This window comes from Oculina patagonica, chromosome 11, assembly GCF_052425735.1.
Source record: "Oculina patagonica isolate OP01 chromosome 11, crgOcupat, whole genome shotgun sequence".
Lineage (NCBI taxonomy): Eukaryota > Metazoa > Cnidaria > Anthozoa > Scleractinia > Oculinidae > Oculina > Oculina patagonica.
Genome location: NC_135768.1, coordinates 21,438,586 through 21,455,671, shown reverse-complemented (window position 1 = coordinate 21,455,671; position 17,086 = coordinate 21,438,586). Strand labels below are relative to the sequence as shown.

At 39.9% G+C, this 17,086-nt stretch overlaps 1 protein-coding gene across 1 annotated transcript; it reads right to left on the bottom strand.

Moving 5' to 3' along the window:
* Nucleotides 1-2,876: 2,876 nt before the first annotated feature.
* On the bottom strand, nt 2,877-6,582 carry LOC144631224 (uncharacterized). The gene is made up of 2 exons (XM_078489638.1): nt 6,468-6,582; nt 2,877-3,877 (listed from the first exon to the last, which is right to left on the bottom strand). The coding sequence occupies exons 1-2, from the start codon at nt 6,580-6,582 to the stop codon at nt 3,159-3,161; spliced, it is 834 nt and encodes a 277-aa protein (XP_078345764.1). The 3' UTR covers nt 2,877-3,158.
* Between the last annotated feature and the right edge of the window lie 10,504 nt (nt 6,583-17,086).

The following is a 17,086-nucleotide window of genomic DNA, read 5'->3' as shown; positions in this document are numbered from 1 at the left end:
TACAGTACATGTGGAGTCTAGGAAGTAGAGTTGATACAGTGGTTTGCCAGTAATGAATTTGAATTGAAGGATCTTTCAGTAGCAAATCCAGAGATGTTTTACACAGTTTATTTTTTTAACTTAGGTGTTATTGCTACATGGTTTTCGCTGTGTTTTGTTTAAATATATCTGCCATTCATAGTGAGGATTGGGCTTTCTATATATTGCATAGAGGCAGAATAGAGGCCAATAACCAGTTCCAGTCAAAGCAGTTCCAATGCAATAGCCACATTCACACATTCATGCTGCTTCTCGACAAAGTGCAGATTAAACATATTGAAGCAATTAGGACAAAACACAGCTGTCAGTGGATTCTTTGAAAACTGTATTTTGGATGTTTTCTGTTGTTTTTTAATTCTGTTCTGTAAACATAATAAAAGAAAGAATCAATTGTTAAAAATTTAATAATTGTTTTACACATATTTGTTTAGACACTAAGACTGATTAACTACAACAATTTATTGCAACATAAGTAGTTACTTAAATTTTTCTTTTTTCTGAAACACATCTTTCTGTACGCTATGCCTCTTAAATCATTTACTAGTTATTATGGTCTACAAAAATGTATAGACTCTTTTTTGGTTGCTATTAAACCACCCAGCTTTAAGGACTTTAAGGTCACTTTAGTGTGTCTTGAGAACACCAGTTTGGACTCTTGATTTATTTAGATTTGTATAAATGTGATCAATTGTAGTTCTGTTATCAGTGGTAAAGCCTAAAATAAGTTTGTTTGTATCCATATACAATCACTTGTTTATATTTACTGCTGCTTTGCACACCATTATTAAAATCAATGTTGAAATCTGACCTAGTAGTATACGAAAACGTTCTGTTGACAGAAGGGATCGCGAATGAAGCTCTCTCAATGCTTAGTAATCTATAAATTCCAGCAAATTAAATATAACAACATCTAGCAGATATTTAGCCTTTTAAAATCGTTATTTCGATTCCATAATTACTTTGTCCATTATGTTATTCAATAAAGTACATGTACAAGCAAACTGATATAAATTTTTGATAGCTCACCTCAGCAGTTGTGGCAATATATTCTTCTGCACTTCTCCTCTTCAGCTAAAGCTCAGGTTACAATGTCGCCAGTAGTTCAGATCACAAATATATCAATCCTGATGTTTAATTAGCCGTGCTTATATTGCTTTCAATGCTTTATATTCAGTTCAACTTCAGTCTTGAAAGGCAAAGGTCTGCCGAAACAGCACTCGCCAGCTGACTCCCAGCTATAAACCACAATTTAGTTCGGTGTGTCGATAAGGTTTTTGTGTACTATGATATCTCAATATGTTTGTAAGTGAGCGCAAAAAAATATCAGCTACTAATCTTACTTCGAGTCAAGGCTTCTGGCTGCGAAAAAGTCTCGAATAACCAAGATGGCGGAGGAAAACAAATCTCAAGCCATATTCTTAGTTACCAATCCCCCTCGGTTCGAATCATCACATCGCCCATTGTAAACCCAACCGATTTATCGCTTCATAACATAAGGCTCGAGACTAACGTCCTCGCCTAAAATAGAAGCGGGTCTATAAAGAAATAGTAACAATATGTTTTCATGATTTAATGTTCAGCCAGCTCTCACACGTTTTATCTAAATATATACCACTCACACCTTATATGACCCCATTTTAGAGCTCCCAGTACCTTTCTAAGTAATGTCAAGTCGATAGGTATAAATGATTACATCGGTACTTAACGGATTTCCGGGTTTAATATAGACTTGTCATTGGGTATTTGAACTTTTTAACCTCCCCGTTAAACGTTTTTATAACGAAGCTATAAATCAAGATGCAACGTTAAAATTCAAATCAAGTGCCTCCCTTCATTGCTTATTTTCTGCTGTTGTTGTTGTTGCTTGGCAAGTTGTTACTTCTTTTTAACCTTTGCACAGTCTTTTATTTTGATCACTGGAAAATCAATCCCACTTTCCTGGCTTAGAAGTACCCCATGCCGAAAGCTTTCCAAAGACAAGACTATCAATCACAAGAAAAGCGTAGACTTCTGCAACCTCATATTTTTGCGCCGCTTAAAGCTATGTCGTCTCTTCTTGTCGTAGCCAAAGTACTTTGCACTGGGAAAGGTTGGTTTTTTTTTTTGAATTAGTTGCGATACAACTTGTAAGAATGCCGTCAGTCATCTATAGGCTGCCTGAATAGCCCTTCAACGGGAATTATTAATAAACCAAGTGCCAGTCTCTCAAATTGTTTTTGTTTAACCTCTGACAGGCACGCGCACAGAACGGACGTAAATAAGTTGGACTCTTTAGCCGGGAGAGCTCAGTTTTTTCTATGTTTGTTTCATCTTGTCATTTGTATCTTCTGATGCTTTTTAAACGTTACCATAATTGCCTGTCGAAGTAAATAGTGAACAACCTCAAGGGACAACCCAAGTCAGAGAATCTGCTCGATTCTCGGAACAGATCATGGCGAACAGATACCCGTACTTTAGTTTCGCACAGAATGGAGTTTATTGTTTATTGAACTCTAGATTTTTTTAAGAAACGAGTCAAGGAGAAATATCTTAGACCTCGGTTATTTTTAGTCATTTTTTTTTGGCGTTGTATAAAATCCTTCATTTGCAAGAGAAGGAGCAATGTGGTTGGACCTAATAAACATTTCCTTGAAAAACATTGAAGGCGGCTAACTTCGTTGCATGAATGACTCTGCATTTTCTTAAAGAAGTAAATTGAGCCTTCCAGTTCAATTTACTTCCTAAAGTAAAAATTATCAAGGCGGCTAAAACTACAATTAATTTAATTCCTAAATCACGAGCTACACCTCACTGAAATTATATAAAGAACTGCTGAATGTTTCAAACTCTTTGCACAATACAGGGATTACAAAAACAAAAAAATATATATATTATGTGATAATTTATAAGTAAAACGTACTCATACAAACAGTCAACGAGAATCGATCCTTTAAATCTATAGCCAATAGACTTGAATTATTTTAAAACTGAATAATGAAATAAAATTAACCAATTATTACTACTACAATGACAATAAATGATCTACAACAACTACAATTTCTTTACTGAAAGCATCTACAAAACGTGCCGTTTTAAACGATTTCATTGAGCAAGTTAAAGCGGTTTTCTCGTTTGGATTGTCATGCTTTGAAAATAACTGCTGCAGTCCCCCGACCTCTTTTACCCGCAGGAGCAATCGTCATCTTTCCACGTCTCCTCTGTCGTACCCAGTTCACCGTCAGACAGATGTACGCGGACAGTAACAAGCCGGCTACGACAGAGATCCAAATGCTGTGTTTTGCGTTGACCAAGGAAATACCTCGTCTGTTATCATTGCTAGATTGTCCCTGAGCTCCTTCTGTATGTGGGAACTTGCTGTTAGAATAAGTTGGTGTGGTTGTGTTTGGTCGCAAAGTTGAAGCTTGAGTTCCATTTTCTCTTTTGCGAAGCTCGGCTAAAATTTCGTGAGAAAAGTTCCCGTCACGTTCTTTTCCTGAAGTCTGAGTGGGGTTGCTTGCGTTATGTTCAGTCCGCGGTGAAGGTCGACGCGTGCCGCGATGACTGTTGGGAATGATTGGAAATCCCAGATGATCGAGAGGAACCTCGCTTTTGTTTCCTTTTAATAGTTCATGTATTTGAACTTCTGTTAGTCCTGTTAAATTCAGAGCAGATCCAGTTGGCCTTGCTGTGTTTCTTCGTCTCGTTGGCCAACCAAAGAAAGGGCGTCTGTAAGTTGTAGCTACTGTGGGGACCCCCGTGGTGGTTAAGTTTTGCACTTGGGTTGTGTTGACGGATCCGGAAGTGTCATTACTGGACACATCGCGCTTGATTCGATGATCGTGATTAACCTTCCAAGAAGCTAAAGAGATAAGAAGAAAAATGTCAATAATTAAATGACAAAAGACAATTTCGAGGTGATTAATCAAGACTGCCTTTTGGGAGCTTGCTGTTTTTGACAAGAACTTCGACTTCATAGTTTCAAGTTATAGTGGCGACATTTACGAAACACGCAAAAGTTTCAGTGTTAAAAGGCAACTAGGGATACTTTTTACAGAGGAAAAGGCTGTAACCTTAGGCTGGAAAAACCCAAAGTTAAAGTATGAAACACAGTTCCAAAAGTTACTTTAATTTTGCAGTAGTCGGAATTTATATACAGGTAAACTAAGTTACTTAATGTCTTCTGTAAAATTTACTCTTAGCAGCTACATTTAGTTACTGTTTGAATAGTAAACAAAAGTAAACCTTATATCATGGCAGGGCAAAACGCAAAGTAATGCTATTGAACACAGATCCAAAAATTACTCTAATTTTCAGTAGCCGGAATTTATATACAGCTAAATAAACTAAGTTACTTAAGCATTGTCTTCACTGAAAATGCTCTTAGAAGCTATATAAATTTACTGTTTGAATAGAAAACAAAATCTACACCCGTTGCAGAGCAAATCTACATGTAGTATCATACAAAAGCACTGAGCAGATCATTTGCTGAATGATTTTCATTCTAATATGCTAGATTATATGCACGAAACCAGTCCTTTAAACAAAGGCAAGCAACCAAAGCTAATTGAGGGTTAGTCCCTGCCTCCTATAAATAGCTGAAAAACCAGGCCTAAAACACGAAAATAGTCTTGCAATGACCTGGTGACTAGGATTACGTTCACCTGTACACTGTAATCTGGGCGCTCCTTAGTCTGTAACTATTTCAAGACTTTTCAATGTATATATAACAAAGATTACATAAAATGGTTTCCTTTAGTAACGTTTGTTTGATATCAAGTTCTGTATTTTTAATCTGTGAATTCTGCTGATCTATAGTTTTAATGTTTTAATCCGCATTTACTTCCACATCCGTCCAGGCTCGCAAAAAAAATTGCATCACCCAAAAGTACAATAACCTCCTCTCCTCCTAAACCATTTCCAATACAACAGCGAATGATTCATCAAATTGCATGAATAAAAATTTAAACTTCAAAAGCTTGTTAGACTTCGTGCTGTCTGAGTCTTTTGTTTTCAGACTCTTTTCAGAAGTACTTACGGTCACGAGAATTTAGGGTCAGGTTTAAAGAGAAATCTTGATCATAACCGCGCAAAGGAAAAGACATTTAACAAAATGAAAATTAACATTAAGATACATCTTGCAATTACTGTGGGATTCCCGTTTTCTAAAATGAAACCTTGAACATTTTCCAATGCTCGCGCACTACTTTAATTTAAGAACAAAGCGGGGACTTTAGAACTTTAAACGTTGTTATTTTTGCAAACAGTGTAGAGTTAAATGGATTTTGTCCGGCCACGCGCTTGTGGAATTGAAAATCTTATCGCTGTGTTTAATCACATTAGTAGCAGTTTTTTCGTTTGAAGAACACGCAAAATCAAGCCCCACCATCATTTGGCTAATTTCGATGAATTGGTCTTTGCTGTGAACAATTTAACGTGTTAAGCTACAGAATATGGGGATTAACATTATTTTCGCTAGAAAAATTAAACCAATATCTATTTAGCTTCTATTGTTTACTCGCCACTTGTGCAAAGATTGCAACCTTTTGTAGTAATAGAACTTGCTTGCCAAAGCTTACTTTCTTTTTTATCGTATTGTGTTCGACGTGCATGAAAATATGGAAAGATGAAAAGTCAAGATGTCCTGTCGTAGAGTGGTCATGAATGGTCCATCGAAATATTGCAGTGCTCGCAAAATTACCCTTCTGCTCGGGATGCTCGCAAAATTTTAGTGGGTGCTCGTTTGCTCGTGCTTGCATATTTTTACAAGTGCTCGAACGCTCGGTTTTTAGTGGAGGCAGCTTTTTGAAAAGTGCTCGTTGCTCGCAAGACTAACTTGTGCCAATGCTCGTGCTCGCAACGAAGAACGCTCTGCTCGCATGCTCGCAAATGCTCGTAGAGACCACTTGATACCCCTCCGTAGATTCGCTCCGTGGCCGCACTTTTTTTCCATCGTGGGTATAACGAACACTTTTTCTGCTCTGTGTTTGGTCGCTATCCGCGTATAAGGTCGAGAGCCTCTAAAGGTTTCAGTAACCCTTTGAAAACAATCTGCAGCAATACTGGAAACACACAGTGTAAGTTCTCCTTTGAATTTAAGCAACAATAATTCAAACATTTTCTTCCTTGACCACGCAACGTGAACGATTCATAACGAAGAATCATGTTGAAATTACGATAAAGAGAGGGAAAGAAAAAACTACCTATTTTTGTCTAGTACGTATAATTGTCCAATACAAGTGTCGTCGTACTAGCCGTGCATTTAAAATTACTGTTTGTCTAATAGCTTACCGAATTTGTCAAAAAGTGTGTGGAAAAGCCAGATCTACGAATGCATTGCGTAATGGTCTTCCTCAATTGAAGAAGACAGCAGTTTGATCCATGAAAATTTCAGTTCCTTTAACCTCCTGACAAGAGCAGTTTTGTACTAAAAACCTCGGAATCGCACTTACCTCTTTCTTGTTGCCTTAAGTTGCTGGTTGTAGCGGATTCTGTGATCAGCAGAAAGTACGAGGAAACAACGAAAGCCGCAATTAGAATTAGGACCACAGGACAAAACGGTTTCATTTTCGAACTGCAGTGTCGTTCCGCCACAAGGAGATTTACGAAAGCTTTGAGTCGGGAGAACTCCTCTTAGCACTGAATTGTATGACAACTGGTGCAGTTGTATCTTGCGAGAACGTTCACAGAACTAATTCTTAGACTGTGTTCTACGCCTTAAGTACCTCGCTACCTGAGCCTCCAAGGCGAATATTTTTGTGATTGGCAGTGCAATAAGAGGCTGTCATACATACATGACATTCATATTTGTGGTCACAATTTTTTTTTTTACGAAGGCGCCACTTGTCTCCTCGCTATAAGGATAGGAAGTTGAATATAGCGACTCCATTATTCTACACAAAATGATATTTCCTGAGCTTATACGGACTACGTTGCACTGAGTTAATAAATGCATGTAGTTGCATATCTCCCAGTCGGCCATCAAAGAGAATGACCGAACCAAGAAAATCGATCCACAGATCGATTAACTCCGTGCGTTTCGTCAGAGAATTTTCTGCTTTACAGCTGCAGTTTGGCATCTTATCTTATAAAAAAAAAAAACTTTCAAAGCGCCAGCGAAGGAAAATTGCAATACCGAGCCGTTTATTAAGTAGTCTGTTCTTATGGAGGAGATATAATTAGCTCAAAGAGTGGTGCTACGAGCTTGGCCGATGGGAGGGTTACGTGGTTTCTTGGAAAGCATTCTTAATTGAGAGTTGTATACTCGAACCGGCTAGGACAGAATTCAACTTCGAATGAGATATATTGTATAAAAAAGGCCACTGCCTTACTACAAATCCACACACGCCTGGAATTATGACCGTACAGAGTAACTTTGAGAGATAAAATGGTTTAGATAAAGCAATGTCCCAATCAGAACGAAAATCCGTAATAGCTCTGGTTAACGTTTCGTGCCGTGCATTGAAAAGCACTTAATAAATCAAACACTTTGCAGGGTTTAGCCGTTCGTATGTCAAAAGACAAGGAAGGCTTTTGACAGAAAGGGAAGATGTCTAAGCCTCAGTCGGCCCTGAAGAATTTTCCCGAATTAGATTTGAAGTAAGTCAGGAACGTGGAATCGAGTTTCCCTGAAAAGAGGTGTCTGTACAAAGGTTAAAATTTAGAATTTTACAAACATAAAAAACACGCAATCGAAGTCAAAACGAGGAATTTTATTTCAATATGAACTAGAACTAGACCCTTAACGTTTTGTTTAACACTTCTTCTTAGAAACATAATAATAATAGTTCGAATTCTCGATGACTGTCCACTTTACAGTTCTTCGACATTTAAACGAAGAGCCCTTTACACTGAAGTATTCATTCATACCAATTTACTCAAATCAATTTATTGACTTTGCATTACTCGAAATGTTGCTACTATTTTTAAAATGGGGTCAGAGTTTTTTTTGAAAAAGAGGTGTCTGTACAAAGGTTAAAATTTAGAATTTTACAAACATAAAAAACACGCAATCGAAGTCGAAAGGAGGAATTTTATTTCAATATGAACTAGAACTAGACCCTTAACGTTTTGTTTAACACTGCTTCTTAGAAACATAATAATAATAGTTCGAATTCTCGATGACTGTCCACTTTACAGCTCTTCGACATTTAAACGAAGAGCCCTTTACACTGAAGTATTCCTTCATACCACTCAAATCAATTAATTGACTTTGCATTACTCGAGAAGTTGCTACTATTTTTACAATAGGGTCAGAGTTTTTTTGTGCAAAGGTTAAGGCATAAGAGTTTTACAAACATAAAAAACACGCAATCAACGTCAAAGAAGAGTAGTTTTTTTTCATACCAGCTGGAAACTAAAGACAAATACTACACACGATTTAAGATCAGTTTAGTTTTAACACTTTTTCGTAGAATCGTAACTTCTTTATGAAATCTTGCATTTAGACGCTTGACGAAGACAAGTCCAATTATTCAAGCTCTACTGTATTTAAGATAAGCCGAAAAGTGGTCAAGTTCCTTTTTGCCAATTATAACACAAACGAACTTAAATTTACTTGAAAAACTGATAAGAATTTTTAAGCGATTTAAAAGCAATGAAAGAGGTTTTTAAATAAGGTGTTGTTGATCGATAAAAGGAACTCTTAATACAGTGTGTCAATTTAGAGAAGCGGTATCCAGTTCTACATTATTAGGTCCAGTTCAGGCACCAAATATTTTCTTTTACCAAACCTAAATACCTTCAATTCGATTCAATTAAGAAAATGAATTTTTTTTTGTTCTTGGGCAAAACAATAGCTTTACTCTCAGTTTTTCTCTTCACGCAGGAGTATAAATGGGTAACGGCAAATTGTTAAGAAAACCCTACAAATTTTTTAGACATACGTTAACAGACCGTTTCGGTAAATATATGTTCGGAAGACCTATAATCTCCTACGATTTTCGGATTAAAGTGGGATAAAAATGGATCGATCTATTAAAGAAATAATAAAAAAATATAATTTCATAATCTAATTTTGAGCCACGTTTTATCTAAATATATACGACTCACACCCCCATTTTAAAATTCCCAACAACTTTTCAAGTAATGCAAAGTAAATTGGTATAAATGATTACTTCGGTACTTAACGGATTTCCGGTTTGAATAGAGACTTGTCATCGGGTTTTTCAACTTTTCAAAGTTCCTTGTAAAACGTTTTTATAACGAAGCTATGATTCGAAAATGTAACGATGTAACGTTAAACACAAATCGTGTGCATGTTCTTCATCTTTGTAGCACGTTTTGCAATAACTTTCTTTGGCGTTGATTACGTATTTGCTGCTGTTGTTGTTGCTTTGTTAGTTGTTACTTCATTTAAACCTTTGCACCGTCTCCTGTTTGGATCGCACTGGAAACTCGATCTCACTTTTCTGGCTTACAAGTTCTTCAAGTCTAATGCACGTGCAAAACGTTCCCAAGACAAAAATATCAATCACGAGAAGTTTATAAACTATTGAACCACTGAAAGTCATATCGTCGTTTAATAAAGAGCTGCTAATCCCTTTCAAGTGTTTTGTTTATCGAATGCTTTTAAATGTATGTCACAAAGGCAGAGATATCGAAAGGATTTGGAATCAACCCGGAAATTGCTTAAGCCTAACCGCGAATTTTATCACACGCAAGGTAACCGAAGTAATTTGCACTGGGCAAGATTGGTTTAGTTTGTGATAGTTGGAATACAGCTTGCAAGAATGCCCTCAGTCATCTACTGACTGCCTGAATAAACCAAGTAAGCTTTCTCACGGGACAGCGAATTCTATTAATAAACCAAAGGCCAACCTTTCAAATTGATTTTGCTTAATCCCTCTAACATCCACGCGCGCAGAACGACCTAAAAAATTGGGCTCTTTAGCCGAGAGAGCTCAGTTATTTTCTATACAATTGTTTATATATTTGTCTATTTTGTATCTTCTGATGCTTTTTTAAACTTCCGGCTGAGCCAGCGTGGCGATCGATAAATTAAAATGAAATCAATCGTACTTAATTAACTGTTTCAGACACCCTAATGATTTCCGAGTACTTACTTAAGTGGTATTAGGCTCGTCTCGTGGAATATATATATTCGTTTAAACGCCGACAGTCTATAAGCCTAATTTAATTTAAAATAATTTAGTCAAGATAAAAAAACCCGCTTTTTAGCCTTATAATTTAGGCGCCGAAATTACTCGACTAAAGAAAGTAATTATAAGCTAATGAAATGGTATGCAGACTTTTTATGCTTTGAAGCTGAACCTCCCAGGGAAATATATTTTAACGAAGCTTCTGCTGGTTCCGATCCCAGGAATAAATCTTTTTGCCAAAAGCTTGGAAAAATTAAATCAAGTTAAAAACGTTCTTGCCGGCGACAGTGGAAGACATCGAGTTCTATTAATAAACCAAGGGCCAACCTTTCAAATTGATTTTGCTTAATTCCTCTAACATCCACGCGCGCAGAACGACCTAAAAAAATTGGGCTCTTTAGACGAGAGAGCTCAGTTATTTTCTATACAATTGTTTTTAGTATAATTTCCAGAGGTGAATTCAATTCTGATTTGTCGAGAAGCTCGGACTATGTCGCAATATTCACCGCGCTAGGCGGTGAATATTGCATCTGAAGGTTTGGCTACTAAGCCATGCCACGTTTGCCATCCAGGCCAGTGAACATGGCGGCATTTGCTGAATGAAAATTTCTCTCATTTAAAAGAAATCACTCCAAATCCTGGATATTTGAAACATTGGGAATTTTGCAAATTTACCAAGGCTTTTGGACTGAAAATATTTTCAAGAGATGGTTTTCAAGGCATTAGAATTGATCGTAAACATGGTTGTTTTGGAGATCGCACACGGCCATGCACTCAGTCAGATCGACTGACAAAACATTTAGTTCTTTCTCACCGGAGCTAGTAATTTCTAGATGATTCACACAATTGCTCAGAAGTCACCAACGATTAAACAAAGGTACCGGATATCTATCTTTTTAGTAGTGTTTGTTTTATTCCGTTTTATTGCTAAAACTTGAGTGTAAATTATGATTTCAATCGATGAATTAAACTGGTTTACACGTATGCAAGCGAGCACTTCTGTTTGTTGTTTTCGTGTTTTCTATTGTTATTTTGCAGTTTTTGATATTCACCTCTGACAATTATACTAAAACAATTATTCGCCTCAGGTTCAGTGATTATTTTTGGATAATCCCCTCGACTTCGTCTCGGGGATTATTCAACAATAATCACTTCGCCTTCGGCGAATAATTGTTAAATATATTTGTCTATTTTGTATCTTCTGATGCTTTTTTAAACTTTATCATAATTGCCTGTCGAAGTCAATAGTGAACAACCTCGAGAGACCATGCACCCAAGTCAGAGAATATACTCGCTTCTCGGAACAGATCATGGCAGACAATTATTCATAACTTTAGTTTCGCATCGAGTTTCCCTGAAAAGAGGTGTCTGTACAAAGGTTAAAATTTAGAATTTTACAAACATAAAAAACACGCAATCGAAGTCAAAACGAGGAATTTTATTTCAATATGAACTAGAACTAGACCCTTAACGTTTTGTTTAACACTGCTTCTTAGAAACATAATAATAATAGTTTGAATTCTCGATAACTGTCCACTTTACAGCTCTTCGACATTTAAACGAAGAGCCCTTTACACTGAAGTATTCATTCATACCAATTTACTCAAATCAATTAATTGACTTTGCATTTCTCGAAAAGTTGCTACTATTTTTACAATAGGGTCAGAGTTTTTTGTGCAAAGGTTAAGGCATAAGAGTTTTACAAAAATAAAAAACACGCAATCAACGTCAAAGAAGAAGTAGTTTTTTTTTCGTACCAGCTAGAAACTAAAGACAAATACTACACACGATTTAAGATCAGTTAAGTTTTAACACTTTTTCGTAGAATCGTAACTTCTTTATGAAATCTTGCATTTAGACGCTTGACGAAGACAAGTCCAATTATTCAAGCTCTACTGTATTTAAGATAAGCCGAAAAGTGGTCAAGTTCCTTTTTGCCAATTATAACACAAACGAACTTAAATTTACTTGAAAAACTGATAAGAATTTTTAAGCGATTTAAAAGCCATGAAAGAGGTTTTTAAATAAGGTGTTGTTTATCGATAAAAGGAACTCTTAATACAGTATGTCAAGTTAGAGAATTCGAAGCGGTAACCAGTTCTACGTTATTAGGTCCAGTTCAGGCACCAAATATTTGTCTTTTACCAAACCTAAATACCTTCAATTCGATTCAATTAAGAAAATAATTTTTTTTTGTTCTTGGGCAAAACAATAGCTTTACTCTCAGTTTTTCTCTTCACGCAGGAGTATAAATGGGTAACGGCAAATTGTTAAGAAAACCCTACAATTTTTTTAGACATACGTTAACAGACCGTTTCGGTGAATATCTGTTCGGAAGACCTATAATCTCCTACGATTTTCGGATTAAAGTGGAATAAAAATGGATCGATCTATTAAGGAAATAATAAAAATATATAATTTCATAATCTAATTTTGAGCCACGTTTTATCTAAATATATACGACTCACACTTCATATGACCCCATTTTAAAATTCCCAACAACTTTTCAAGTAATGCAAAGTAAATTGGTATAAATGATTACTTCGGTACTTAACGGATTTCCGGTTTGAATAGAGACTTGTCATCGGGTTTTTCAACTTTTCAAAGTTCCTTGTAAAAAGTTTTTATAACGAAGCTATGATTCGAAAATGTAACGATGTAACGTTAAACACAAATCGTGTGCATGTTCTTCGTCTTTGTAGCACGTTTTGCAATAACTTTCTTTGGCGTTGATTACGTATTTGCTGCTGTTGTTGTTGCTTTGTTAGTTGTTACTTCGTTTAAACCTTTGCACCGTCTCCTGTTTTGATCGCACTGGAAACTCGATCTCACTTTTCTGCCGCTTACAAGTACTTCAAGTCTAATGCACGTGCAAAACGTTCCCAAGACAAAAATATCAATCACGAGAAGTTTATAGACTATTGAACCACTGAAAGTCATATTGTCGTTTAATAAAGAGCTGCTAATCCCTTTCAAGTGTTTTGTATATCGAATGCTTTTAAATGTATGTCACAAAGGCAGAGATATCGAAAGGATTTGGAATCAACCTGGAAATTGCTTAAGCCTAACCGCGAATTTTATCACGCGCAAGGTAACCGAAGTAATTTGCACTGCGCCATTACGTCATTCATTATACACAGCGGTTTCTGTTGGCGCGCATGCGCCTGAGCTTCGTCTGTTCCATGTGCTCGCTTGAGCTGGCTGTATGTTTTGAATAAACCTTCGAGTAAACGCAGAGTTTATCCTTTACTGGCGTGGTGGCAGCGCTTTACCCACGCCTCGAATTCACAAACACAAGTGTGGACTACGGATCCTGCGACATCTACTCCAAAACAAGGTAATTCCAACATTTCATAGCCGTAATTTCAAGCGATCGAGCGAACTGAACTTTCCAACATGGCCGCCTCGGCTCGAGCTCCCAAACAGTGGCAATTAACAAAGGTTGAAACGATTACTTCCTTCGAAAGTTGGCGACAGAACTTGCTGTATCTCCTTTCCCTCGACAAGAATTTCGTTCCCTTCCTCGACGCAACGTGGCAAAAGCAAACCGCCGCAAACCCGCGTAGGGGCCTTACCAACGATGGCACTACTGTTCCTGAAGCCGAGCGACTAACTGCGGTCCAGAAGAACGCCCACCTCGACTTACTACTCGGTCAGATAGCCAACTTCTGTCCCGTAATCTCTAGGAACTCTATTGTTAAGCATTCAACCTCACTAAAGGACATATGGCAGAAAATCCGCCAACATTATGGTTTCCAGTCCACCGGCGCACATTTTCTTGATTTGGCCGGCATACACCTTCAACCAGATGAGCGACCCGAGGACTTGTTCCAACGTCTTATGGCTTTCTTTGAGGACAACCTCCTTTCTGTTCACGGCGGCTTAACACACCATGGAGATGCTGTAACTTCTGATGAAGATCTCTCCCCCACGCTGGAGAACACAGTCGTAGTTCTTTGGCTCCAGTTGATACACCCAGGATTACCTCTTCTAGTGAAACAAAAGTATGGCTCTGAGTTACGCAATAAGACCCTGGCTTCACTGAAACCCGAGATCTCTCAAGCCCTTGGATCTCTCCTTGATGAGTTACGTAGCATCGAAGATACTAAAGCCATGCGTGTTGGCAATAGCCCACCAAGGCGCAATCCTAATAGTGTTCAGGGCCAACCCCGACGCCGCCCCTTCTTGTCCTGCATCCTCTGCAAGACTGCCGGGCGCCCACATACCACTCACAACCTGATGGATTGCCGTTACCTCCCTGATCGCGACCGTCGACCGTGGGCCCGGTCTCGCTTGGTGATGGATGACTTCGAAGATGCTGGTGTTGATGAGTACGAGCCCCTTTGTGAGAGCAGCGACCTCGTAGCCCCACCAGTCCAGGGTGAAGAGCCTGCCGCCCTCCGTGTCAGCATAGTCCAATCACCTGTCCTTAACATGTTCTATCACGAACACCCTGTGCAGCTAACCCTGGACACCGGCGCCACCTCCAACATGATTCGTGCCTCCTCTGCCAAGCTATACGGCTTCCCAATCACCCCGGCCTCCCAAATGGCTCGGCAGGCTGATGGAGTAACCCCAATGGACGTCATTGGCGAAGTTCACTGCTCCCTTACCCGTGGTCAGCAGACCTTTGAGCTGGATGCCCTTGTTGTTCGTCAGCTGGACGTCGATATCCTAGCTGGTAACCCATTCATGGTCCGCAACGACATTGGTGTTCGTCCTGCCAAACGTCAGATTGCAATCGGTGGCTCTGAAATTATCAACTACAGCCTGCCCTCCCGGCATACTCATCAACCTAATGTGCGGCGTACACAGTCCTTCCTGCTGCGCAACCCAACTCGTACCGTTGTTCTTCCAGGTGAATATGTTCAGTTCAGTACCCCTCCTGACTCTGACCCGGACACCTTGTGGGCCCTCGAGCCCCGGATAGACTGCCCGTCTAACCTGCCACGTAAACCAGAAGATGCTTGGCCTCCACCACAGCAAATTCTCTCTGTGGATCACGCTGTTCGCGTCTCCAACACGACCGATTCCCCTATCCTTCTGAAGAGTGGTGAACAGCTATGCCAGGTTCGACACATTTTACCCGTTGACACCTCTGCCTCCACTGCACCTACCACCGACCATGCAGCTGCCTCTCCTTCCCTAGCCTCCTGCAAGCCCTTTTCGCCCCATGTGATTCTCGACCCCGATGGGTGCCTTGATCAGGTCACTCGTGACAAGTTCAAGGCTGTCAACCTTGAGTTTGATGATGTCTTCAATCCATCCATCTCCAAGTACAATGGTGCAAGCGGCAAAATTGAGGCTGTCGTCAACATTGGGCCTACCCTCCCTCCTCAGCGCAAAGGCAGACTCCCACAGTACAACAGGAACTCCCTAGAAGAATTACAAAACAAGTTTGACGAGCTCGAAGCTGCCGGTGTCTTTGCAAAACCTGAGCAAGTCAATGTCCATGTTGAGTACCTGAACACCTCGTTCCTAGTAAAGAAACCCAATGGCGGTAGCAGGCTTGTCACATCCTTCGGAGAAGTCGCTAAGTACAGCAAACCTCAACCCTCCTTAATGCCGAATGTTGATGGCGTACTGCGCGAGATAGGAAAGTGGAAGTACATGGTTGTCACTGATTTGCTCAAGTCATTCTATCAGATTCCCCTAGCAAACTCATCCATGAAATACTGTGGAGTCGCGACCCCGTTCAAAGGCATTCGTGTGTACACTCGTTCCGCCATGGGAATGCCTGGCTCCGAAACTTGCCTCGAAGAGCTGATGTCCAGAGTTCTGGGCGACCTCATTCAGGAGGGCTGTGTCGCGAAGATCGCGGACGACCTGTATGTCGGGGGAAACACCCCTAGCGAGGTACTCAACAATTGGAGTAGAGTTCTTGCCCTTCTCCAAAAGAACAATCTTCGCTTGTCTGCCACCAAAACAATCATCTGCCCCAAAAAGGCCACCGTACTGGGCTGGGTGTGGTCTAGTGGCACCCTACAAGCTAGCCCCCACAAGTTGGCTGCCTTATCCTCAGTGGAGCCTCCTTCGACAGTGCAAGGCTTACGCTCCTTTATCGGGGCGTACAAGGTCCTCAGCCGTGTGCTTCCAAGATTCGCGGAACTGCTTGATCCCCTTGACCAAGTCACCGCAGGAAAGGATTCCAGAGAAAAAATCGCCTGGTCTGACGAGTTACTGCTGACCTTTAAAGCTGCTCAACATGCATTGAAAGACAACCGGACCATCACGATCCCCCGACCACAAGATGCCTTATGGATTGTGACTGACGGCTCCGTCAAAAATAAAGGCATTGCAGCCACACTGTATGTACACCGACACGGTCAGCTGTTCTTAGCTGGATTTTTCAGTGCCAAGCTTCGCCGGCACCAAGTGACTTGGTTGCCCTGTGAGATTGAAGCCTTGGGTATTGGGGCCGCAATTAGACATTTTGCCCCCTATATCATTCAATCGCCCCACTCCACTGAGGTACTCACCGACAGCCGACCTTGTGTCCAAGCTTACGAAAAGCTCCAGAGAGGTGAATTCTCCGCCAGTTCCCGGGTAACCACCTTCCTGTCAACGCTCAGCCGCTATTCTGTCCACTTACGTCACATCGCTGGTGTTGAGAACCTACCCTCTGATTATGCAAGCAGACACCCCAATGAATGCCTGGATTCTAGTTGTCAAATCTGCAAATTCATTGTCGAGCTCGAAGATTCCGTTATTCGCAGCCTGTCCGTTAGTGATGTTCTCCAAGGCTCTGTCAAGATGCCCTTCACAAGCCGTGCTGCTTGGCAGGCTACCCAGCTGGAATGTCATCACCTCCGGAGGACACACTCTCACCTTAGCCAAGGTACCCGACCTTCCAAGAAGGCCACCAACATCATTGATGTGAAACGCTACCTTAAGGACGTCGTAATTGCTGCTGACGGCCTTCTCGTTGTGCGAGACCATCAACCATTCCAACCTCCTCGTGAGCGACTAGT